General features: G+C 35.7%; 1 protein-coding gene across 8 annotated transcripts in view; it reads right to left on the bottom strand.

Moving 5' to 3' along the window:
* Window positions 1-26,770, bottom strand: part of LOC148947248 (zinc-regulated GTPase metalloprotein activator 1-like) — a 261,597-nt gene that overhangs the window by 155,681 nt on the left and 79,146 nt on the right. For all 8 annotated transcript variants that reach the window (XM_089097348.1, XM_089097347.1, XM_089097351.1 and 5 more), the window contains exon 7: window positions 159-203. In XM_089097348.1, coding sequence (XP_088953474.1) covers window positions 159-203 — 45 coding nt within the window. The remainder of the gene's footprint in view (window positions 1-158; window positions 204-26,770) is intronic.

Here is a 26,770-nt window from a genome sequence, read left to right as displayed (position 1 = left end):
TTTTTACTTGAAAATAAAATACTTCCTAAGCCCACGAGCCTCAAAAATATGAGAAAAAGGCTTTTGGAGTGGAAAATTTATTTGTATGTAATACATCAGAAGGGCTTTTTGGTAACTAAAAAATGTGTGTTCAAGGATAGAATAAAATATACACCCACCTTGATCTTTCCGTCTTGATAATTTCTGCTTGACAATTGATTAACCTGAAAAAGTAAAAGTTACTAAGACTCTAAGATACAGATTCTTAATTAAAATGAATCTACTAATTAATTTTACACTTCAAATTTTATTGTAGAAAGTAAGTCAACTAAGAACACTAAATCCCAGGAGAAAGATTGCTTTTGCGAAACCTTTGAGCTTTTTTTGTATTAAGGTGACCTTTCTGGAAAGGTAAATCTTAGCTCCTTAATTTTACAGAAGGGGTTAAGTTTATCCTCTTTAAGTCACCTGAAAGACAAAAGACACAGAAAAGCCTAGAAACAAAAAATTATGCTTTTCAGCGGATTTTTTAACCCCTAACATAACGGCACATCTCTACGGGTTTGCCAACCCCCCCCCCCCACCCACTCCAGTATCCTGGAAGACCAAACCGTAGAGAAGTCTCAAGTATTTTAACATCCGTAGAAAATATCATGCTTTTCGAGTAACTTTTTAACCCCAATATGACGGCACATTTCTGCAGGAATTTTAGATAGACTTACTTAGAATAAATCGATTAAAATAATTTTACACTTAAAATTTTATTGTAGAAAGGTAAGTAACCTTAAACACCAAGTCCCAGGAGAAAAATACCTTCTGTGAAACTGTTGAGTTTTTTTTTACAGGGACCTTTCTGGAAAGGTAAATCTTAGCTCCTCAATTTCACAATTTACCCCCTCCAAATCCAGTCTCTTAAAACAACAAAACATGGAAAGTCTCAAAGAAGATTTGTTCAGAATATCATGCTTTTCGGGCAATTTTTAAACCCTTAACATACCGGTACATTTCTGGGGTTTTGTCCTTCCCCTAACATAAATAATTTCCTGCGGGCACCCATGAGAAAGGTCATCTCTGCCGAGCGATAATAGATCCCAAAAAGTATGGATAATTTATAAGAGTGAAAATAAGTTTATGAGAGCCGAAAAAATCACCAATGCCATCTTGTGTTTACCGAATATTAGTATTTTTTTTACTGTTATAATAAGACAAAACTAGCGTAAGAGTAAAAATTTGTATAGAAACATGCATCTGATCTCAGTTTCTGTAACAAAAACACAATTACTAAGTAAAAAAATGAAAAGAAACGCCAAAGGCTAGATGGCATTGTTTTTTAAACAATACCGCTAGTTTCCATTCTTACAAGTAACTCATCCCCTTTGATAGGTCCTTTAAGTCCATCTTTGAAGTAAGAAATAAATGGCTTCATATTTAGTAAAATTCCTTGCCAAAATGTATAATCTATCCCTGTCCTTTAATTTCAAGAAATGAAGAAGCCAGTTAAAACTGAACTTAAGTGGTTTTTTGCTTGTAGGCTTACATGAATATTTTTCTATTAAAGGTCTCGTATTTTTAAAGCAAACATAAGGCTTCATTTACGTCTTAAAAATATCTTTGAATTCCAGAGATATATGTCGTAAAGGGTTTCTTTACTTTTTTTCTAATCAAACTATCAAAATATGAGGCATTTCTATGGCTTTCCTTGTTTTTCTTTTCAGTACCTAATGAAACATCATATAAAATACAAGTTAATAGGGCATTTAAAATATATTACTTGGAGTTAAGTGTAACGTTGTTTCATGATTGCTCAACAGAATAGCAACGAGATAATAAGTTTAACGTTCTTTATCACAATTAAGTAAAAAAACAAGTTTTTTTAACTGAATGTAAGGAGCGACGTTAAAAATTAAAATGAACAGAAATTACTCCGTTTATGAAAAGGGCTGTCTTTATTACGCTAAAGATTGCCTCTTTGTCGCAACTCTACAAAGTAACTCTACAAACTCTACAAAGTCTTTTAAAGTAATAAAGAAATTATCAAAAACCGTCTTCAGGAGTTCGATTTGCTCTTCACGTTCTTTTCATGGTTGCAGCAATAGCTGCAATTTAGCAGAGTGAACCACGGCTCATAGTAACCAAAAGTTTAAAAACGCGTTTTGCCATCTAGTGAGAAAAAACTACCATCTGTCGTTCGTTCAGGAATGATAACTATTATTTCGGTTGACCTTAATAGTAAAAGCTTATTGTGGAAACAATTTTATGAGAATTCCATAAAAGAGTTCGAAACTCCTTGAAAATGGCAGCAAATAGAAACGAATAGTGCATGAATAGAATCACCATGGTCGAAAACCATAGACAAGAGGAATACAAACTCCTTGAAAATGGCGGCAAATGAAACGAATAGTGCATGAATAGAATCACCATGGTCGAAAACCATAGACAAGAGAAATACAAAATCCTTGAAAATGGCGGCAAATAGAAGTGAATAGTGCATGAATAGAATCACCAGGGTCGAAAAACAAAGACAAGAGAAATATAAACTCCTTGAAAATGGCGGCAAATAGAAACGAATAGTGCATGAATAGAATCACCATGGTCAAAAACCATGGACAAGAGAATTACAAACTCCTTGAAAATGGCGGCAAATAGAAACGAATAGTGCATGAATAGAATCACCATGGTCGAAAAAGATAGACAAGAGAAATACAAACTCCTTGAAAATGGCGGCAAATAGAAACGAATAGTGCATGAACAGAATCACCATGGTCGAAAACCATAGACAGGAGAAATACAGTCCCCCAAAATGAACAACTGGGGAACTTTTTTGCATGGGGAGCACTGAAATGTCTCTTTTTTTCTCAACCGAGGCAAGTAGGCTGCCACGACGTCATATAGAGATGTTTAATGACTCATTTAAAAATCTATTAAGCAAATATACGTGCTTTTTTATAAATTTGTCTCGACAAGTCCGTCTGTTAGACCCATATGGCACCAAAAGTAGCACTTTTTAGTTCGAGTTCCTGCGTGGAAAGGCTGGCAGGCAAAAATTCAAATTGTATTCTGCATGGTTGAAAACCCTTGAATGGAGGTTTACAATCACTTTCATGTACCCTTCCCCAGTGCACTTAGTAGGCTTCAAATTGTCTGCTGATTAGCAGAAAGCGGAATTAGCAGGCTACTGTAACATAACTGAGAATACTTAATGGCTCATTTCGAAGCTCTTTATCATTTCTACGTGCCTTTTGGGAATTTGCCTTGATAACGCCATCGTAAAGTGTCATGTTTCACCAAAAATGGTACTTTGTTTGCCAAAAATGGTACTTTGTTGAAACGCTGGGAAGCATAAAAAGTGTACCATTATAATCTCAAAGGTCGAAAACCCATAACTGGAGGTTTAGAACTCTTCCCTCTTGTATAATCTACCTCCCAGCCCACTAGCATTTGATTTTTTTATGGAAAAACCCCTTTCCATGGTAAAATTGAATATAAATTTATGTTTTTCCCCCTTCCCCTCAATTATCTTTGGCTTCGCCAGAGCAGTAGTTCCGTTTTTTCTGTGATAGTTGAGAAATTTACTTAAATAATTCCTGAGAAGGAAGGGAAAGCCCCCTAAGATTTGTCGAAAGGACCTCATCCCCTGAAAAAAAGAAAACGATCGTTGTATTTTTGTGTCTCAAGCACCCCCCCCCCCTAATTTGAAATAAATTCACCAGGGTCACATTTCTATTAACAGTTTTAATCGTAATAAGATGTTTAAATGGAGAACTTACGTGTAAAAAATGTTGTAAGAATCATTCGTTCTTTTTCCTAGCCTAAAATCAAACAGTTCGTGGTAACTGTAAGTAAGGAGCGACCCGGCTCAATGGTAACCGAAACTGTAGAAAACGGAATTTTGATACCAATAGATACATCAAAAGAATCAAATTTTAATGCTGATTTCAAATATATAAGTTTCATCAAGTTTAGTCCTACCTATCAAAAGTTACGCGCCTGAGAAAAGTTGGCTGATTTTTGAAAAAGGGGGAAAGACCCCCTAAAAGTTATAAAACCTTAATGAAAATCACACCATCATATTCAGCGTATCAGAGAACCCTACTGCGGAGGTTTCAAGCTCCTATCTACAAAAATGTGGAATCTTGCCTTTTTTTGCCAGAAGAAAGATCACGGATGCGTGTTTATTTGTTTGTTTGTTTGTTTTTTTTTGTTTTTTATTCCCAGGGGTGATCGTATCGACCCAGTGATCCTAGAATATCGTGAAAGGGCTCATTGAAATGGAAATTAAAGGTTCTAGTGCCCTTTTTAAGTGACCAAAAAACATGGAGGGCAACTAGGCCCCCTCCCACGCTCACTATTTTCCCAAAGTCACCTGATCAAATTTTGAGATAGCCATTTTGTTCAGCATGGTCGAAAATTTGATTACTATGTCTTTTAGGATGATTTTATCCCCCGAAGTTCCCGGCGGGAGGGCTGAAAGTTATGAACTGTACCAAATGTTAAAATATAGTATTGGTTATTGGGAAGTATACAGACGTTTTCAGAGGGGATTTTTTCTGGTAGTGGCGGGGGGAGTGGGTCGGGGGCTATGTGGGAGGATCTTAGAATGAAGGAAGTTTTCATGGGAGAAGGGACATTGCTATGAAGGGGGCGCCGGATTTCCCAGCATTATTTAAATAAAGATCAATTATATATAAAAAAAACAAGTTTTTTAACTGAAAATAAGGAGCAACATCAAAACTTAAAACGATAGAAAACATTGCGTATATGATTGGGTTTATCCCCTAGTCAATATCTCACTTTTTAAGCCAAAGATTATTTAGTACTTTCATAAGAGCTATTTATTCTAATTAACAGCATTTATGATTAAGGGGTCATTTTTAAAGAATTGGAACAAAATTCGAACTTTAGCTTAAAGAGCAAGGTATTGACTAGGGGGTGAACCCTCTAATATAAGTATTAAAAATATAAGAATATAGAGGTTCGTTACGTAAGTTATTTCGTAAGTTACGTATATTTATTACTAATAAAAACGTTCGTAAATAAAATTAAACAGGTTTCGAGAAAGCCATTTAAACAAATAAAAGTAAAATTAATATTCAATTTTTTTTTAATTATTCACGTACGGTGACCCAAAATCAAAACCTGCATTAATTAAAAAACGTTCAAAATTAAATAAAAAAACAAGTTTTTTAACTGAAAGTAAGGAACGACGTTAAAACTTAAAACGAACAGAAATTATTCCACATATGAAAGGGGGAGTCCCCTCCTCAACACCTCGCCCTTTACGCTAAAGTTTGACTTTCTCACAACTCTATTTTTTTTAAACAATTAAAAACTTTAGCATAAAGAGCGAGTTGTTGAGGAGGGGACAGCCCCTTTCATATGCGGAATAATTTCTGTTCGTTTTAAGTTTTAACGTCGTTCCTTACTTTCAGTTAAAAAAAACTTGTTTTTTTTATTTAATTTCCTACAAAAACAAACAATCCGGTTGTGAATTACTTTAAACGGCTCAAAATATCGACAGTTACTACAGGTAAATACAACAACGTTTAAAAAATAAAAGCTTATTTGGCTTCCCTTTCTGGCATACAATAATCTGATTGGCTATTACGAAAATACGTCACAAAAATAAACCAATTAAATTAAAGCCCACTTTTAAACACAGCTATATAGGACAATAATCTCTCTCTCTTCATAGGCAGCGCAATCGCGCTGCCTAAGTAAAGAACTATGTTGGCAAAATGTATTTTTTTTGGGGGGGGGGGGTAGACCAGGGCACTCCTATCGAAGGAGTTGTCGTAGAAACTTCAAATAGGGCTCATTCGATTGGAAATTGGAGTGGCTAGTGCCCTTTTTAACTGTCGAAAGTGATTGGAAGGCAACTAACACTCCTTCCACGCCAACAATTTCCCCAAAAACATCAAATCAAAATTTTGAGGTAGCCATTTTGTTCAGCGTAGTTGATTTTCTGATACAAACTATGTTTTAGAGGAGGACACAGCCTCGGGGCAAGGGTTGTAAGTTATGCCTTGGGGGCATAGAAGATTTTTACAGAAAACGTTGTCGTAGAAACTTCAAAAAAGGCTCATTCGATAGGAAATTCAAAGGGCTAGTGCCCTTTTTAATAGTCGAAAGTGATTGAAGGGCAACTAACCCCCCTCTCACGACCACCATTTACATAAATACATCCAATCCAAATTTTGTGATAGCCATTTTGTTCAACGTAGTTGAAAGTTCTGAAATTAAGCCTTTGAGGATGAGACCCCCCCCCACAGCGCTCAGGGCGAAGGTTATAAGTTATGCCCTGGGGGCATATAAGGTTTCCATAGAAAACGTTGTCATAGAAACTTCAAAAGGGGCTCATTCGATTGGAAACTGAAATGGCTAGTGCCCTTTTTAATAGTCGAAAGTGATTGGAAGGCAACTAACACCCCTTTTAAGCGCATCATTTAGTCAAACACAACCAATCAAAATATTGAGATGGACATTTTGTTCAATGTAGTTGAAAGTTCTGGAAATTAGGTCTTTGAGGATAATAACCCCCTGAGAGCCCTCAGGACAAGGGTTATATGATATACCCTGGGGTATATAAGGATTTTATTGAAAACTTTGTCGTAGAAACTTGAAAAAGGGCGCATTTGATTGGAAATTCAAAGGGCTAGTGCCTTTTTTAATAGTTGAAAGTGATTGGAGGGCAACTAACCCCTCTCTCACGCCTTTCCCCAAACACATCCAGTCAAAATTTTTAGATAGCCATTTTGTTCAATGTAGTGGAAAGTTCTGAAAATTATGTCTCTTTGAGGATGACAACCCCCCGCCCCCATAGCCCTTAGGGCACGGGTTGTAAGTTATGCCCTGGGGACATATGAGATTTTTATAGAAAGCGTTGTCGTAAAACTTCAGATAGGGCTCATTCGATTGGAAATTGAAAAGAATAGTACTCCATTTAATAGTCGAAAGTGATTGGAGGGTAATTAACCCCTCTCTGATGCCCACTATTTCCCCGGACACATCCAAATAAGATAATGAGATATTAATTTTTTCAACGTAGTTAAAACTTCTGGAAATTAGGTCTTTTAGGATTACAAACCCATCAGAGCCCTCAGGGCAAGGTTTGTAAGTTATATACTGGGAGAATATAAGGTTTTTATAGAAAGTGTTGTCGTAGAAACTTCAAAAAGGGCTCATTTGATTGGAAATTGAAAGGGCTAGTGGGCTTTTTAATGATCGAAAGTGAAAGGAGAGCAACTAACCCCCCTCTCACGCGCACCCTTTCCCCAAACGTATTCAATTTAAATTTTAAGATAGCCGTTTTGTTCAACGTAGTTGTAAGTTCTGGAAATTTTGATTTTGAGAATGAACCTCCCCCCCCCCAAAAAACCCCTCAGGGCAAGGGTTGTAAGTTATGCCCTGGGGGCATACAAGGTTTCTATAGAAAGAATTTTCGTAAAGACTTCAAAGGGGCTCATTCGACTGGAAACTGAAAGGGCTAGTGCCCTTTTTAATAATCGAAAGTGATTGGAAGGCAACTAGCCCCCCTTTCAAGCTTACCATTTCCCCAGACACATCCAATCAAAATTTTGAGATAGCCATTTTGTTCAACGTAGATGAAAGTTCTGGAAATGACCCCCCCCCCCCCAGAACCCTCAGGGCTGAGGTTGTAACCTATAACCTGGGGGCATATAAGGTTTTTTTTTATAGAAAATGTTGTCGTAAAAACTTCAAATAAGGCCCATTTAATTGTAAATTGAAAGGGTTAGGTCGCATTTTAATAAGCTAGTCGAAACTGATTGGAGGGCAACTAGCCTCCCTCTCATGCCCACCATTTCCCCAAACACATCCAATCAAAAGTTTGAGATAGCCATTTGTTTTCAATGTAGTTGAATGTTCTGGATATTATGTCTTTGAGGATGATCAACCCCCCCCCCTCACACACACACACACAAACACCCCCCAGGGCAAGGGTTCTAAGTTATGCCATGGGGGCATACAAGGTTTTTATAGAGCGTTGTAATAGAAACTTCGAAGGGCTAGTACTCTTTTTAATAGTCAAAAGTGATTGGAAGAAACCTAACACCCTTCCCAGGCCCACCAATTCTCCAAAAAAATCAAAAAAATTTTGAGATAGCCATTTTGTTCACAGTAGTTGAAAAGTCCGGAAATTGTGTCTTTTAGAATGACACTCCACCCACAGCCCTCAGCGCAAGGGTTGTAACACTTCCGATCAACATTTTGATATAGCAATTTTGTTGAACATAGTTGAAGGGTCCGAAAATTATGTTTTTGAGTATGATAACCCCCAACAGCCCTCAGGGCTAAGGTTGTAAGTTATACCCGGGGGGCATATATTGTCACATAGAAAGTGTTGTTGTAAAAACTTCAAAAAGGATTCTTTTGATTGGAAATTGAGAGGACTATTACCCTTTTTAATAGTCGAAAGTAATCAGAGGGAGAATCCCCCCCCCCCCCAACGCCCATCATTTCCCCAAACATTTCCAATCAACATTTTGATATGGCCATTTTGTTTAACGTAGTTGAAAGGTCTTTGTGGATGACAACCCTCCTCCCATAGCCCTCAGGACAAGGGTCGTAAGTTATGCCCTTGGGGCATACAAGATTTTTATAGAAAGTTTTGTCGTAGAAGCTTCAAAAAGGGCTCATTCGATTGGAAATTGAGAGGACTAATGCTTTTTTTATTAGTCAAAAGTGATCAGAGGGCAAATGTCTCCCTCCACACACTTCCAATCAAAATTTCGATATAGCCATTTTGTTAAGCCTATCAGAAAGGTCTGGAAATTGTGTCTTTGAGGATAACAAATCCCCCCAGCCCTCAGGGCAAGGGTTGAAAGTTGTGCCAGGGGGACATAAAGGGTTTTTATAGAAAGTTTGGTCATATAAACTTCAAAGGGGGCTCATTGGACCTGTGATCAGACGCTCTAGTGCTCTTTTTAAAAGTCGAAGTGATCAGAAGGCATCTGCCCTTTCCCCCCTACATAGAAGTTGCGGTGTCCCACAGTACATAAATAAGATGCATAAGGACCGTTAGTCTGATCAAAATAGTCAATGTATCACGCAACAAGGCTTTTGGGGTTGAAACAAACCCCAGTATCTAGGGGCACGGGTTGTAAGTTATTTCTAGGAAGTATTAAAGGTTTTTATGGAAAGGATGGTTGTTTAACTTCGAAAGAGGCTCAGTCTTTCTCCCTGAATAAGACTTTGTCAATATAAAACGAACAGAATTTAATCAAAAAAACATTTTGAACAAAATAATTTTTTCAAAAAAAAGTAAAGAACTCCTTTAAACCAAAAATGAACAGAAATAGAATCAGATAATCGACCAAGCATATAGCTACCACAAATCAGTATTAATAAATAAATGGAACCCAAAACAAACAGAAATTAGAATAGCTCAAAATCAAAAGGAGCAGAAATTAATCTGAATAGGGTCCTAAACCCTATACTTTCTAAAAGCCAGGATATAATTTGTACTTTACTGAAAAAAATTCAAATACATTTACTGAAAACAATGTGCATTGTCAGTTTAATACATATATGCTCATATTTATTTCTTAAAATAGTAATTAGTTTTGATTTCTTAAAGTTATAAAAGTGAAAACATTTAAAAGAATTTTTTTCAGTAAAGTACAAATTATATTCTGGCCTTTAGAAAGCATAGGGTTTAGAACCCTACTCAGATTAATTTCTGCTCGTTTTGAGTTTGAGCTATTCTAATTTCTGTTTGTTTTGGGTTTCATTAATTTATTAATACTGATTTGTGGTAGTTATATGCTTGGTCGATTATTTGATTCTATTTTTGTTCATTTTTGGTTTAATGGAGTTCTTTACTTTTTTTGAAAAACTTATTTTGTGCAAAAAGTTTTTTTGATTAATCTACAGATAAAAAAAAATCTGGTTTTGCATCGTTTTTATAGGCTCAGAGGTAAATACAACAATGTTTAAAAAATGAATACTTATTTGGCTTCCCTCTTCTAACATACATCTAACGCCCACTTTTAAACACAGTTATTTAGGACAGTAATTTCTCTTTCTAAAAAAAAAACAACACAAAACAATCTGGTTTTGCATCGTTTTTATAGGCTCAGAGGTAAATACAACAATGTTTAAAAAATGAATACTTCTTCGGCTTCCCTCTTATAACATACAACAAAACCCCAATTTTAAACACAGTTTTTTAGGAAAATAATTTCTATTTCTAAAAAAAAAAAAACACAAAACAATCTGGTTTTGCATCGTTTTTATAGGCTCAGTGGTAAATACAACAATGTTTAAAAAATGCATACTTATTTGGCTTCCCTTTTCTAACACACAACTAAAGCCCACTTTTAAACATAGTTATTTAGGACAATAATTTCTCTTTCTAAAAAAAAAAAAACACAAAACAATCTGGTTTTACATCGTTCTTATAGGCTCAGAGGTAAATACAACAATGTTTAAAAAATTAATACTTATTCGGCTTCCCTTTTCTAACACACAACTAAACCCCACTTTTAAAAACAGTTATTTAGGAAAATAATTTCTCTTTATAAAAAAAAAAAAAAACACAAAAAAAACTGTGTTTGCATCGTTTTTATAGGCTCAGTGGTAAATACAACAATGTTTAAAAAATGCATACTTATTCGGCTTCCCTTTTCTAACACACATCTAAACCCCACTTTTAAACACAGTTATATAGGACAATAATTTCTCTTTCTAAAAAAAAAAAAAAAAAAAAAAAAATCTGGTTTTGCATCGTTTTTATAGGATCAGAGGTAAATACAACAATGTTTAAAAAATTAATACTTATTCGGCTTCCCTTTTCTAACACACAACTAAACCCCACTTTTAAACACATTTATTTAGGAAAATAATTTCTCTTTATAAAAAAAAAAAAAAACACAAAACAATCTGGTTTTGCATCGTTTTTATAGGCTCAGAGGTAAATACAACAATGTTTAAAAAATGAATAATTATTTGGCTTCCCTTTTCTAACACACAACTAAAGCCCACTTTTAAAAACAGTTATTTAGGAAAATAATTTCTATTTATAAAAAAAAAACAAAACACAAAACAATCTGGTTTTGCAACGTTTTTATAGGCTCAGAGGTAAATACAACAATGTTTAAAAAATGAATACTTATTTGGCTTCCCTCTTCTAACACACAACTAAAGCCCACTTTTAAACATAGTTATTTAGTACAATAATTTCTCTTTCTAAAAAAAAACAAACACAAAACAATCTGGTTTTACATCGTTCTTATAGGCTCAGAGGTAAATACAACAATGTTTAAAAAATTAATACTTATTCGGCTTCCCTTTTCTAACACACAACTAAAGCCCACTTTTAAACACAGTTATATAGGACAATAATTTCTCTTTCTAAAAAAAAAACAAACACAAAACAATCTGGTTTTGCATCGTTTTATCGGCTCATAGGTAAATACCACAGCGTTTATAAAAGAAACACTTATTCGGCTTCCCTTTCTGACATACAATAATCTGATTGGGTAATACGAAAATAAGTCATAAAAATATGCCAATCGAACTATAGCCCGCTTTTAAACACATGTGTATAGGATACTAATCTCTCGTTTCTTTTGCTTGAGCGTTGTTTTTTTCCTAATATCGTTTAGGGAAGACAAAGGCAACCTTTACTTGTTTCGCCAGTCAGTCATGTATCGGTTGAATAGTAGAAGCCGCACGCCCAATTGAATCACAAATTTGCCACTACAAAAGAATATTGTCTCCGTAGGCGTATTATGGGAAATAGCATTAGAAATCCAAGAAGAAGGTTTTTACTGTTGACTGGAGATGATTTCATTTACTATACAGATTAGGATCAACCAAGTCAAGAATGGAAAAGAAAAAGACACGATTGTAGTTACAGGATTTTTTAAGCAATGAAATCTAGCAGTTATTAGAAATCTCGAAATCTAGAAGTCTAGCAAGACTTAAATCAGAAGTCTAGAAAATCAAGAAGTCTAGAAGTCTAGAAACTCAAGAAGTCTAGAAAACTTAGAAATCTAGAAGTATAGCAATGAAAAAATGAGCAGTTATTTTGAATTTCACTAAGAAAAGAAACCAAATTGTATAAAATGAGATCAAAGAAAAATCTTACAAGTCCCAGACTTACAAGTCTATATAGACCCACACCAAGAGGGCTGAATTCGTCAATTCTCCTCTAAATTAATAAGTTAAAATAAATTAAAATTACTTTACAAATTAATAAAATAGAATAAAATTAAAAAGTAAATGTGTTCTTAGCTATACTGCCTACTAGCTATACAATGACATTTGACAAAAAAAGAAGAAAAAAAGAAAATAGGGAATATGCAAAAAAAAATTATGAAAATGACTAAAAAAAAAAAAAAAAAAAAAAAAAAAAAAAAAAAAAAAAAAAAAAAAAACAGGGTGAAATTATGCCGGTGAAAAAAAAGGCCGAAAACACTGGATTTTCCATTGGCTGAGAATCAACCTTTTTTAATTTCTTAATTATTTTTCATTTTCTTTTTGTCGAACATTAAAAAAAAAGTAAAACCTAAGGGAAAAATTTACAGAGTTCCTCCCCGAAACACACATTTTTCTGCTAGTCTTTTGCTGAATTTTTAAAATTGTCTTTTTCCAGATTTAAGACAAGAAATTACTTCCTTGCAACAGAAACAGGAATAATGGTTCTTTCACAATACGCTGTAAACCTTTCGGACTAGCGTTACGTTCTGCACTTTTTACGGAGCAAATCTTTCCCATACACTAGGCAGTGCCAAATAGGCTCTAACTCTTTATAGAATTTTAAGTTCAGTAAGTTCATGTTACGTTATGGAAAAGTTAACATAGCAGCAACAAAAGAGAATTTCTTGATGAGCAATTAATGAATTCTGAAAATAAATTAGTAAACTTTCCCTAGAAAAGCCTTTCACGCTTGATCAAAGCCTAAATCTTCATCTCCATTCCGCCTCTTTGATTTTTAAACAGTTTTGTGTATGATGATGATGATGACTTTCGACGATGATATGATGGTTTTATGGATTTTTATCTTAGCCTAGTGTGAAAAGACTTGTCTAAACGTGAAAGGTCAGGCTTGATATAACCTAACTTGACCACTTAACATAGTAAATTACGTATGTAGCACGAAAGCCACTTAATTCCACTGTTTTAATCATTCGTAAAAAAGGACACACTCTTTCGCTACAGGAGCAACAACAAAATTACGTAATAACCTATCCGGGATTTTTTCCTTTTTTTGGGGGGGGGGGGTACAAAAAAATCTTAAAAACGCATAAAAAAAAATTCTATATTCATTTTTGTTATGTTTTACGAGTCGCACAAACATTTAGGGGGGGATGTCAAACCCCTAACTTGCCCCCTGGATACGCCATTGATAGTATTGTATTTCAAAGCTTCTCTGTGAAGAATTTATTTTGGTTTTTCAAAAAAATTCCAAAGAGGGTATTCTTAAACAAACTGCAACTTTTAATCAAAAGGTAGCATTCATTCTTTTGCTATTTCTGGACATCTGGATTATTAATCGACTTCTATAATAAGTTCAAATTTAGCGATGTTTGTTTACATATATATTTTGCCTTGTAAGCCATATAAAAAAAATTATTTGAGAGAAACTACATTTTCTAAAGAGTTAAAGAAGCTGAGTCACATGTTCGAACCTTAAAACGTACAGGGATTAGGAGGTACAGTTGGGGAGCTTCCGCCGCCCAAACCCCCCACTTTTGCAGCCTCTTTTGTTAAGGTTTTTATTTGGGGGTCTTCCGCCCCCCTCAACCCCCGCTTTTTCCCTTGCAAAGAAATGCTTTGCAACACGAACGAAGTCTGCTGGAATTTGTTACCGTAAGAACATCCTATGGCATCTCTTTGATTAGAAACAGTACTGAGCCTGTTTGCTGGATTTTTTACAGGAGATTTTTCCCTAACCGATAACAAGCTATAACGTGATGAACTTGGTACGACCAACTGATTGCAGGCTACAGGACTTAAAAAATCTTAAAAAAAGTGGCTGCAAAAGCGGGGGGTCGGGAGTGGGCCCCCCCCCCAATTGTACCTCCTAATCCCTTTACGGTTTTAGGTTCGAACTTGTGACTCAGCCTCTTTAACTCTTTAGAAAACGTAGTTTTTTTCAAAAAATTTCTGCACGTTTTTGTACAGTTTATTACTTATTATTACTTGACTAACTGTTAGCTGATCGTGTCATGAGTTAAAGTAGGAGGGCTGCGGCCCCCCAAACCCCCCACTTTTGAAGATTCTTTTGTTAAGGCTTTTAATTCCTGAATACTCAAATCAAATGCACAGTAAGATTTTCTTTTTTCAACTTTTCTTCGAGCATGCGGGCATACGGCATTTTATCAAAGCAGTGGAGACTTACCTGTAGGCTGAAGGCCGACTGTGATATTCTTCTGGAGACGCCTGTTGAGCCGAAGGATTTAATAAATTGAATTTAAAAAAGAAACTGAGTTTCTTTTTTAAACTTTAAATTTAAGAGATACTACTTTAAATTCTATATATCAAAAATTCACTCCTACGGGGAATCGAACCCGGGTCTTCCGCATGACAGGCAACAATAGTGACCACTGTACCATCAGAGACTGTTGATAATTTATTTTTAGTCTGTGCTATCTATTTTCGACGCAAGCAAATAGAAAGTAAGATTTTCGTTTTTCGACAAAAAAAACTTCTGGGAAAGAGCTGGAATTTTTGGAAGCTTGCAGTCGGTCTTGTCAGGTTAAGAGGACCATTTTGATCTAATTTAATAATGAAATGCTATAGTTTCAGAAATTTCAAAAATTAACATGGGCTCTTATAGGAAAACGAGGTTTTTTGTAAATGTAAATTCGGGGGATAATCTTTTCAGTCTGAAAATATCAAAAGGCCCTAACAGGTCGAATTCCGCTTCGAATGAGTCCTCATTCACCCGGATCCATTGCCAACTGTTGCCTGTAGGCGTGGCTAACAAAAAAAATAATTTGATAAACATTAAGTGGGTATATTTGGTTTTTGGAAAACAGGGAAGGAGTGATCAGATTGAGCTGAAATTTTGAGGATAAGCTCCTAGGCCCGTTAAAGGGGGCAGTGGTGGGAGGGTCGAAACTTCCGGCCCACTTTCCCCCATGAAGATAAAGTCGGAGGGGGGTGATTTTTTGCATGTTTCTTAGTTTGAGCTTAGGCTACAAAATGCGATCACCGCCGTCTCTCTGCGACCGCTAGGACCGGAAATCGCTTAACATTGTGGTGGGTCGCCTCTTTAAAGAGGCACAAGTGTGCCTCCTTGATGTGTGCGCATAACAATAAAACAGGTAGCAAAATGAAAATGTAAACAAAATTACTAAATTCAAATACACTAATGAAAGCAGACTATACTCGTAGATTTGTTCAACAACCTACATTGTAGGCTATACAATCAAAGCCAATGCTCAGCTCACCTTGTGCAACTTGAAATTTTAAATTTTACTTAGAAATTTTAATTCTTAAGTCAAAAACATCAAAAACCGGAGAAATACTCATTATATTAATCAATAATAAGTTTTTGGCAATGAAAACAAACATAGATTAATCAAACAGTTCGTGGTAACGAACTGTAGGCTAAGTAAGGAGCGACCCGGCTCAATAGTAACCGAAACACTAAAAAGCGGAATTTTGACACCAACAGATATATCAAAAGAATCGGATTTTTATGCGGATTTATTTCAAATATAAAAGTTTCATTAAGTTTAGTGTTACTCGTCAAAGGTTACGAGCCTGAGAAAATGTGCCTTATTTTCGAAAAAAAAGTAGAAACACCACCTAAAACACCACATAATCTCAATGAAAAGCGCACCATCAGATTCAGCGCATCAGAGAACCCTATTGTAGAAGTCTCAAGCTTCTATATGCAAAAACGTGGAATTTGGTATTTTTCGCCAAAAAAAAGATCACGGATAAGTGTTTTTTTTTCTTTTCCAGGGGTGATTGTATCGATCCAGTGGTCCTATATTATCGTGATAGGGCTCATTAAAACGGAAATTAAAACTTTTAGTGCCTTTTTTAAGTGACCGAAAAGATTGGAGGGCAACTAGGCCTCCTCCCTCGCCCCCTTTTCTACCAAAATCGTACGATTAAAATTTCAGATAGCTATTTTGTTCATCTTAGTTGAAAGGCATAAAAACTATGCCTTTGGATATATATACCCCCCCCCCCCACAGCCCCAAGAGTAAGGTCTTTAAGTTATAAAAATTGCCCATTGTTCACGCATAGTATTTGTCATTGGGAAGCATGCATACATTTTAAGGTGGGAGGACGAATTTTCTGCTGTTTTTTTTTCACGGCGGAAACTTTCCTTGGGAAGGGAAGTTACCAGGGGGTGAACTTGTCAGAAGAAATTATACATTAGGGAAATTCGCCAGAATTCCTATACAAAATTCTTTTTATATGTCTTACTTTCTCTTTTCCGTCTCAATTTTATGCGTAGAGTTGTAAAGGGTAAATGTCCTGGGTAAATTGTCACCGGGATTGAATTGTCTACAGAATATATACATAGGGAGAATATTTCTCTGTGGAGGTTGGGCCAGATTTCCTGGCATTATTAAAAAAACGATCAGAAATTAAATTAAAAAAAAAACAAGTTTTTTCAACTGAAAGTAAGGAGCAACAATAAAACTTAAAACGAACAGAAATTATCACGTATATGAAGGGAGTTGCCCCCTCCTTAACACCTCACTTTAGAATTTGTCCCAATTCTTTAAGAATGATTCCTGAAACATAAGGGTTGTTTAACTGGAACAACAAGAAAAATTTTTCAAAAGTACTAAAAAACTTAAGCGTAAAGAGCGAGGTACTGAGGAGGAGGCAACCCCCTTCATATACGAAAAATTAAGCAAATATATTTTTTTCTTTTCGTGTGTTTAGTTGTCGTTTTTTTCGGTGGTGTTTTTTTAAAACAACTTTTTTTTTTTTTTTTTGTTCTTTTGGTTATTTTTTTACCCATTGAGAAAGGCTCTCGGATGTGGGACTGAAACATTCGGATTTTTTTTTCTTTTTTTTTTAATTAAAGTGTTGTTTTGTTTTTATTTTTTGTTCACTGCTTAGTTGAAATTAAAACCCGTTTTTTCCCCTTAATTTACCATAAATGGAAAAGCAGTGTGGTCTAAGAAATTATTTACCCCTTTATATACGTAATAATTTCAGTTAGTTTAAAGTTTTAATGTTGTTCCTCACTTTCAACTGAAAAAACTTTTAAGGAAACGAATTTTGAGTTATTACCAAGTCAAACTCAAAACGAGCAAAAATTAATATGAGTAAGGCTGACAACCTCCATGTCTTCTCAAGACCAGAACATAATTTGTACTTTACTAAACAAACACAAAAAACCGTCGATTGTCACATATACAGATATTTATTCCTTATAGTTTTGATCATTTTTTATTTATTAAAGAAACAAAGTGAAAACAATTAAAATGCAATTAATTAATTTAAAATTAATTAATGAATTATAATTAAACTAATAAATGTGAGAAATTAAAATTAATAATCATATCAAATAAAAAGATAACAGATTCTGATATAGATAAATGAATCCCAAATAATAAAAAATTAAACCGAACACTCAAATCAATCTTAAATCGGACAAAAATTGTGGCTACTGCCCCCCCCCCCTCCCGTAACTGTCAAAGCTCTAGAGCCTATTACGTCATTTTTATTTTATTGAAAACTATATATATTTTGAACAGTGTGCTTTAATGTTTCAAAACATCGACAAAACAATTAAAATGAATTACTATAATAATCAAGATGGCTGGAAAGAACTAATGAATATAAACTGAGCGCTTAATGTGTAACGATAATAATTCCTTGAAATCTCAGCAATTCAAGTTTTATTTTACTGTAATTTTTTTACTTGGCAATGCTATAAAAATGCAAAAATTTTTATAATGTATTTTGTTTCAAACAGTTGTGGTAACGAACTGTAAGCAAGGAGCGACCCCGCTCAATGGTAACCGAAACTCTAAAAAACGGAATTTTGATACCAATAGATACATCAAAAGAATCAGATTTTAATGCTGATTTCAAATATATAAGTTTAGTCATCAAGTTTAGTCTTAAACTTGCGCCTGAGAAAATTTGGCTGATTTTCGAAAAAAGGGAAAGAAAAAGAGAAAGACCCCCTAAGAGTTATAGAACCTTAATGAAAATCACACCATCATATTCAGCGTATAAGAGAGCCCTACTGTAGAGGTTTCAAGCACCTATGTACAAAAATGTGGAATTTTGCATTTTTTGCCAGAAGAAAGATCAAGGATGCGTGTTTATTTGTTTGTGTGTTGTTTTTTTTTTTCCCCAGGGGTGATCGTATCAACCCAGTGGTCCTAGAATATACTGGGAGGGCTCATTGGAACGGAAATTAAAAGTTCTAGTGCCCTTTTTGAGTGACCAAAAAAATTGGAGGGCAACTAGGCCCCCTCCCACGCTCATTTTTTTCCCAAAGTCACCCGATCAAAATTTTGAGATAGCCATTTTGTCCAGCATGGTCGAAAATATGATAACTATGCCTTTTAGGATGACTTAATCCACCAAAGTCTCCGGGGGGAGGGCTGAAAGTTATGAACTTTACCCAATGTTAACATATAGTATTTGTTATTGGGAAGTATACAGACGTTTTCAGGGGGGATTTTTTCTGGTAGGTGGAGGGGGGATGGGTCGGGGATTATATGAGAGGATCTTTCCCTGAAGGAAGTTTTCATTGGGGAAGGGACATTGCTATGAAGGGGGCGCCGGATTTCCCATCATTATTAAAGAAAAAGATCAGAAATTAAATAAAAAAAAAAGTTTTTCAACTGAAAGTAAGGAGCAACATCAAAACTTAAAACGAACAGAAAATATTACGTATACGATTGGGCTTACCCCCTAGTGGGCTTACGTACCTCGCTCTTTAAGCCAAAGATTTTTTAGTACTTTCATAAGTGCTATTTATTCTAATTAACGGCTTTTGTGATTAAGGGGTCATTTTTAAAGAATTGGAACAAAATTCGAACTTTAGCTTAAAGAGCAAGGTATTGACTAGGGGGCGAACCCCCTAATATACGTATTAAAAATATATGAATATAGAACTTCGTTAGGTAAGTTAATTCGTAAGTTACGTACATTTACTACTAATTAAAACGTTCGTAAATAAAATTAAACAAGTTTCGAGAAAGCCATTTAACCAAATAAAAGTAAAATTAATATGCAAATTTTGTTTTAATTATTCATGTACGGTGAGCCAATATCAAAACCTGCATTAATTCAAAAACGTTCAAAAATTAAATAAAACAAAACAAGTTTTTTTAACTGGAAGTAAGGAACGACGTTAAAACTTAAAATGAACAGAAATTATTCCGTATATGAAAGGGGCTGTCCCCTCCTCAACGCCTCGCTCTTTACGCTAAAGTTTGACTTTCTCACAACACTATTTTTTAAAAAAAATAAAAACTTTATCATAAAGAGCGAGGTGTTGAGGAGGGCACAGCCCCTTTCATATACGGAATAATTTCGGTTCGTTTTAAGTTTTAACGTCGTTCCTTACTTTCAGGTAAAAAAAACTTGTTTTTTTTTATTTAATTTCAATAAATGACGCAATAAGCTTCAGTTCTTCGACGGTTAGGGGAAGGCGAGTAGTAGCAAACTCCAGTTTCTAGAAAATTCAATTCTTTTAAAGTTTGACTTTATTATTCAGTTTAGCTTTTACAAGTTTAGGATTTACTTATTCATCCAAATCGGTATCTGACATTTTTATATTTGGTATGATTATTTTAATCTCTGTTTGTTTTGGGTTCCAGTTATTCTTTGATAGTAATTTCTGATTATTTTAAGTTTAAATAATTGTAGGCTTCATTTCTGCTCGGTTTAAGTTATTAAACTTCTGTCCGTTTTTGATTGCCAAAGTTTTATGAAACTTTGAATATATAATGATTTCGTAAAACATATGCGAATATAAAAACAAATAAAAAATATATTGAATATTTCTCCAGTTTTTCTGGTTAAAAATTAGGATATTCTACATTTTTTTAAATTAGAATACCTCTTATTTGTATTTTCAAGTGTCACAGAGTGATCTGAGCATTGGTTTTGATTGTATCCAATACGATTATTGTACAAATTTCGTCCAATCTGAAATCAAAGTTTGGCAGGGTTCTTGAACCAAGTTTTTAGTGCAAAATAATTTATACTCTCAAAAGAATCCTCCTGGAACAAGTGCTCAAATATTACGCATAAATGAATATGGAATAAGAGAACCAATAAATATCAAAGGCGTCACTAAGCTCTCGTTATTTCTGACTCTTTACACTCTCTTATTTGTGGCTTTTACGTGAGTGGTGGTAGGTCTGGCGTGGAAAAAATATCTTTTGGCAACATGGATGCACATAATGTTTTTTGATTTAGTTCAACATTCTCTCAGCATTCCCTCTAAATTCTAACTCTAATATCCCTCTAAATTCCCTCTAATATCCTAGCCATTTTAGATATTTCTCATACGTCCTCTTAACAAACTGGATGCAAATAGTTTCTCTTGATTTATTTCAACATTCCCCTTACTATTCCCTGAACTTTGGATTTCATAACCTTAACGTTTCTGGAATCTTGCGTAAACCATTTTAAAAACATTGATGCACATAATATCTTTTGATTTATTTGTACATCCCTCTAAACATACCTGAAAGTTTCAACTAGATACAATTAGGTGTTCGTGAAATATTGTAGATATGTCCTATTGACAGCTGGGAGCACATGGTGTCTTTTGATTAAGTTCAACATCCCACTCAACATTCTCTGAAAGCTATAACTTAATATTCTTAACAGTTCCAGAAAAAATTACAAACACCATTTTAACAACCTGGATGCACATGACATCTTTTGATTTAGTTCAACATCCCCCTCAGCACTCCCTAAAAATTTCAACTATATACCAGTAGCTGTTCCTGAGAAACTGCGGACACGCTCTTTGTACAACTGGGATGCACATAATGGTTTTTTTACTAAGTTCAACATCCCTCTCCAGATTTTCTGAAAGTTTCAACCTAAAACCCATAAATGGTCATGAGATATTGGAGACATAACATTTTGACAATCTGGATGCATATGGTGTCTTTTGATCTAGTTAAACATCCCAGTCGACATTTCCTGGAAATTTCAACTTTATAATCTTAGCCGCTCTGGGTTATAGCAGCTACACCGTTTTGACAACCAGCATGCACATAGTGTGATCTGATTTTGTTCAAGATCCCCCTCGAATACTCCCTGAAAGTAGTCGAAAGTAAAAGCAGATGCAGCTGCAAGTGGTTGCAGTCATAGTCACAAATAGTCGCAGATTTAATTAGTCACAGTCGCAGTGGCAATTAGTCGCACTAACAAGTAGTTGCAATTGTAGCCGCATTTAGTCGTAGTAGCCGTCGTAGTAGCCATCGTAAGTAGTCACACTCAGAAGTAGTCGTAGTCACAGTCCCAAGTAGTGTCAGTTGCAAGTAGTCATAATCAAAGTACAAGTAGTCACAGTTAAGAGTAGTTGTCGCAAATAGTCGCAGCAGCCGTCGTAAGCAGCCGCAGTCACAAGTTGCCGTAGTCAGAGTTCCAAGTAGTTGCAGTCGCAAGAAGTCTTAGTCGAAATCACAAGTAGCCAGGGTTGCAAGAACTCGCAGTCGCAAGTAGTCGTAGCCGCAAGTTGTTGCAGTCGCAAGTGGTCGGAGCAGCAGGAAGTCACAGTTGCAGTCCCGGTAGTAGTATTCGTAGCGGTCCTGACAGTTTCAAGTTAATACCCTTAGCTGTTCCTAAGATATCTGGATCCTCATACTACTACTACTACTACTACTAACAAGCTACGCATGCTCCTCCTCCGTCCCAATCTATCCAAAACCTCCCTCTTTACACCCTCCCAGGAAGTTCCCATTTCCCTTAAATCTTTCTTAATGACATCCTCCCACCCCAACCGCGGACGAACTGCTTTTCCTTTCGCCCTAGACGGTTTGCCGAAAAGGACATTTTTTGGCAATTTGTCTTCCTTCAGCCGCAGAACGTGCTCTAGCCATCTTGACCTTTCTATCATTATAGCCCTAGAAAGCGGGATTGAACCACACTTTTCGTACAGCCTACTGTTTGAAGTACCTTCAGTCAGCCGGTTACCAACAATAATCCGTAGGCAATTTCTCTGAAAAACATCAAGTAAATCGTCATCCACTTTTCGGAGCGCCCATGCATCAGGACCACATTCGACCACTGTCATCACTGTAGCTTCCAATATTCTAATCTTGGTTTGCAGACTTATCTTCATATCCTTCCAAACTTTTTTTTTTCTATGAAAAAATACCCTGAGCCTTGGGTATTCTTCTTTAACAGATTCACGGCACCAGCCGTCTTTATTAATAGTACTACCAATATAAGTGAAGCTTCCCACCTGATTAATCTGTTTGTTACCCAGCGTCACCCTTTTATCTTCACTTATTCCTAGCATTAGTGATTTAGTGTTCTTACATTAATTTTTCAAACCTATTTTAGCACCCTGAGCTCGCAAAACCTCTAAAAGTTCATTCATTTTGCGTATACTTTCATCCAGGCTACTTAAATCGTCAGCGTCATGTAAGTCCGAGAAAGTTTTTTTTCCCCATTTGATTCTGTGTTCTCCCATTGCCTTTCCTGTGCTCCTTAGGACAAAGTCCATCAAAATGATCCATATTAATGGGGATAGAGCACAATCCTGCTTAAATCCTGATTTAGTACGAAACCAGCTGCTAACCACATTTCCTACCTTAACCGCAGCAGTGTTATCCTCGTACATAGTGTCTTTTGATTTAGTTCAACAGACACCACCAACTTTCCCTAAAGTTTCACCTTAATACCCTTAGCCTTTTCGGACACACCCAGGATCAAACACCCCCCCCCCCTTCCAATGATAAATTTTTCATATAAGCAATGGGCAAATTCAATTACTTTCAGCCATTTCCCTAGGGGCTGTGGAGGGCATGGCATCTCCGGTGGTATTATTATTAGATCTTTCGACTATTTGGAACAAAAAGCTATTTCAAAATTTTGAATGGTTTTTGGGGGAAGGCGGGATCTAAAAAGGCGATGGGGCGCTAATTGCCTCTCGATAACTTTTAAGTATCAACCTCAACATGCCCTTAAAGTTTCAGCTTAATATCCTTAGCTGTTCCTGAGATATTGCTGATATACCCATCTGACAACCAGCATGTACACAGTGTGTTTTGATTTTGTTCAACATTCCTCTCAACATTTCATGAAGGTAGTCGCAAGTACAAGTAGTTGCAGTCAAAGTTGTAAGAGATAGCAGTAAGAGTCTCAAGTGGCCATGGTCGCAGCTGCATCTAGTCACAGCTGCAGTGGCAGTAGTAGTAGTAGTAGCAGTGGTCCTGAAAGTTTCAAGTCAATACCCTTAGCCGTTTCCAAGATATAGTAGACACGCCATTTTAATGCATTATAGTGTCTTTTATTTAACTGAACATTCCCCATAACATTCCCTGAAGTTTCGCTTTAATAACGTCAGCTTAATCATCCACGCCCAGGATCAAACTTTGCCCCTTTCCCAGTGATGTATCTTGAATGTAAACAACGGGCAAATTGCATAATTTACAACCCTTGCTCCGGGGCCTTGGGGTATGGCATCTCTGAATGCATACTTAATAAGTCTTCTGATTATTTGGAACAAAACGGCTTTTCAAAAATTTCGGCCAGTTTTGAGGGGAGCATCTAAAAAGGGTCACACAATTGAACAATTCATTGGCAGTCCACCACTGTCACACACCAGTTTTGATGGTAAACGCCGTGCTCCGTTTTCTGTTAATCTGAACGCACTTGTCAGCCTCACCGTATAGCTTCTGGAATGTTCGAAAAGTTCAAAGCATTCCAGGTGGCAATAGCAAGGCCACCTTAGTCAAAGACTTCCGAAAGATGGTCATTGTTTTGGGTCTAAGGACAGGCACGATTCCAAGTTGGACAAATGAAGTCTGACCATTCGAAGCAATTGGTCTGCTTTTCATTGAAATCAGTTTAACCTAGTCAAACCTAGGCCGGATCTAGTTTGAACCTAGATAAGGAGAATCCCTAGGATGAGCTCCAGCCGCCTCATGAGGTTTAGGTCACACTTTTATAATGGAATTTTCGGTTTAGGAAAACTCTGCATTCAGAGGCACGTGGTCTGCAAACAAATCTTCCTTATCACAGGTGAACTCCGTCAACCCGATGAAAAATCTATTTGCGGATGATAAATCAGCGAAAAAGAAGCTAAAATGTGTGTGACCAAACAGCTCAAAAAGAGAAGCGGTAGCTTTTCTTTGACAATGTAGCTGTCATTCAGAATAAGCAGACTGTTAATGTTCATTTTTCAATACACAAAACAGTTGCCAAATTTAACTAATTAGTTAAATTAGTTAAATTTCACTAATTACTTTTGCTTACTTATTTTAACGGTTCAAAGTAACAACACCGACGAAAATGTGAAAAAATTACTGTTTTAGGTATGAGTAGACTTAATATGGGCCCTTAGAGAAAACAATATATACCCTGATATCCTGGGCACTTTAAGGCAATTATTTTGTACAGAGAAAGTTTGCCAGCCGAATTATACGTTATCAAAAATTCAGTCATTTTCTATGCAAATAAGCCATAATCATATCAAGTGCTACATAGCCAAGCCATAATACCGCGATAAACAGTTTATGATATTATGTTATAGAGAACAAAAAGTCCTTTACATCAAGTGGGTCTTTTCCTCAATAGTCCCCTATCTCCACTAAATTGAAGGTATTCCCTATGGAGGGCGTGAATGAACATTTTTAAGATCAAGAGGCAAAATGAAATTAAATGTCGGCATACTTGAGATTTCTTTTATATTGCGAGACAGAAAAGAAGCGAAATTTTTGTTCATGCTTAGTTAATACGAAAAAGGGAGATAATAAAACGTTGATGAATTCTGATATGATATTAGTTAAAGCGTTTGAAATCATTATTATTGAATTATATGTCATCGAATATTTCAGAAAATTTTCAAATCTCAGTTCGTCAGAGGGCCTAATGTACCATACTAGAAACTAGAATGTAGGCATCGATTAGTTGGAATACATAGAATGTAACTAATTGAATACAGACAAGGACACACTCATCAAATTGAGTTTTGGATGCTTTTGACCTTTTCTGATTCGATTTAATTTAACCTAGGTTATACCTATTTAGTATTAACATAAAACGGTATATTTTTTTTCAATGTTCCACTATCTTATTTAAAAGCTTTACCCGTTTTTATGGTTTCAATTTTTGTTAAGTTTATTTTTTAAGTCTGTTGAGTCAATTACTTTGAATTCGTAGGAGTTAAAACTAATTATATAGGCTGCACGTGAGGGCAAGGACAAATTCATCAAAACTGAGCTTTGGACCTGTCTTGATTCTATTTACTTTAACCTAGGTTATACATAAGGTTTTTAAATAAAAATTAAGCTTCGTTTTATTAGAACCTCACACCAGAAGATATGATTATATCTTCGAGAAGATATTTTTCCTCAAAAGCTGCAATTAAGCCGGCAATTGATACCTGGAAAGTTGCGCTAAAGGTTGACATACATCAGAGGAGAAACGATTCACATCCAGCGTCATTGTTTTTGTCGGACACTTTTGAGCTGCTATGCAGTTCAAAGAAAAGGAAGATTTGCCACTGTTTGCAATACTTGATCCATCGGACTTACCTTTTTTTCCAACGGACCCCCTATAATAGTGGCCTCGTGCCTCATTGAATACGTTTGGATACTTAATTTTCAAGTCGAAAAACAGGAAAAATGTCTGCAGAGTTCAAACCCAATTATCTGGCCATTGACGCCAGCTCGCCAATCCCCCTCTGTTTCTGTGGTGTTTTCAAATGTTCCTGACAATGTTAGTATGCAAAACTCCACAAATCAGAGTGGTTTTGTGAAAATGCTTGGCAGTGCTGACAAGGTGAAACATATTGTTAGTCACAAAAATGGACTGGTAGTCCACATGGTGGATGACGATTCTGCAGTGGCTGCAATACCTAATAGTATGAAAATTCGGGCTAAGATTATAAGAGCCGAGTACGAAGGTATTATTAAAATGGACAATGATTTTGATGGTTCTCAAATCTGCGTGCTTGTTGAAAGTGTAATTTCTACGACACGCTTTGGAAATTCAAGAGTTGTGCAGATGAAGTTTAAGACAAATGATGACCTTGATCATGCATTGAAGTTTGGAGCGAAGATCGAATATTGTTTATTTAGTGTTACTCGACCGATCAAAAAACCCAAGCAGCTGTGTCAACTGCCAAGGGTTCGGACATTTCGCTCGGGAGCGTTCAAACCCGAACAAGCGTAGTAGATGTGGAGGTGATCCACATAGTAATAAGGATCATGTGTGCCGAGCAAAAATAAAATGTTTAAACTGTAGAAAAACTCACAGAAGTAACAGCTTGATTTATGTAGGAATAAAAAAGCATCTTCCCACTCAAGGCCAAAGAAACAATGTTACAGCCCTAGGGCGTTAAAATTTATGTTAGTATTTTATCAGAATGTAAATGGGGCCCGAGAAAAACTAGAAATTATTGAAAATCTATATAATACTTTTGATATTGTGTGTCTTGCTGAGCACCTTTTAAGTGAAAACAATGTGTCATTTTAGAGCGTTCGCCTAATTCTCAGTTGTTTCTCAGGCCAGCAAAGATTACAACTGGAAGACCTTCGAGTGGTGTAGCTATTGCGATAAATAAAAAGTTTGCCACTTCTTTCTTAGATTCGAGTGATATCTATATTGCACATGAGCTAGGATTTTTTGT

Source organism: Artemia sp. Qi Xiang Cuo, chromosome 11 (genome assembly GCF_049724085.1).
Source record: "Artemia sp. Qi Xiang Cuo chromosome 11, ASM4972408v1, whole genome shotgun sequence".
NCBI classification, from domain to species: Eukaryota; Metazoa; Arthropoda; class Branchiopoda; order Anostraca; family Artemiidae; genus Artemia; species Artemia sp. Qi Xiang Cuo.
The sequence above is the reverse complement of the archived record's forward strand: the minus strand, read 5'-3'. Positions and strand labels throughout refer to the sequence as shown.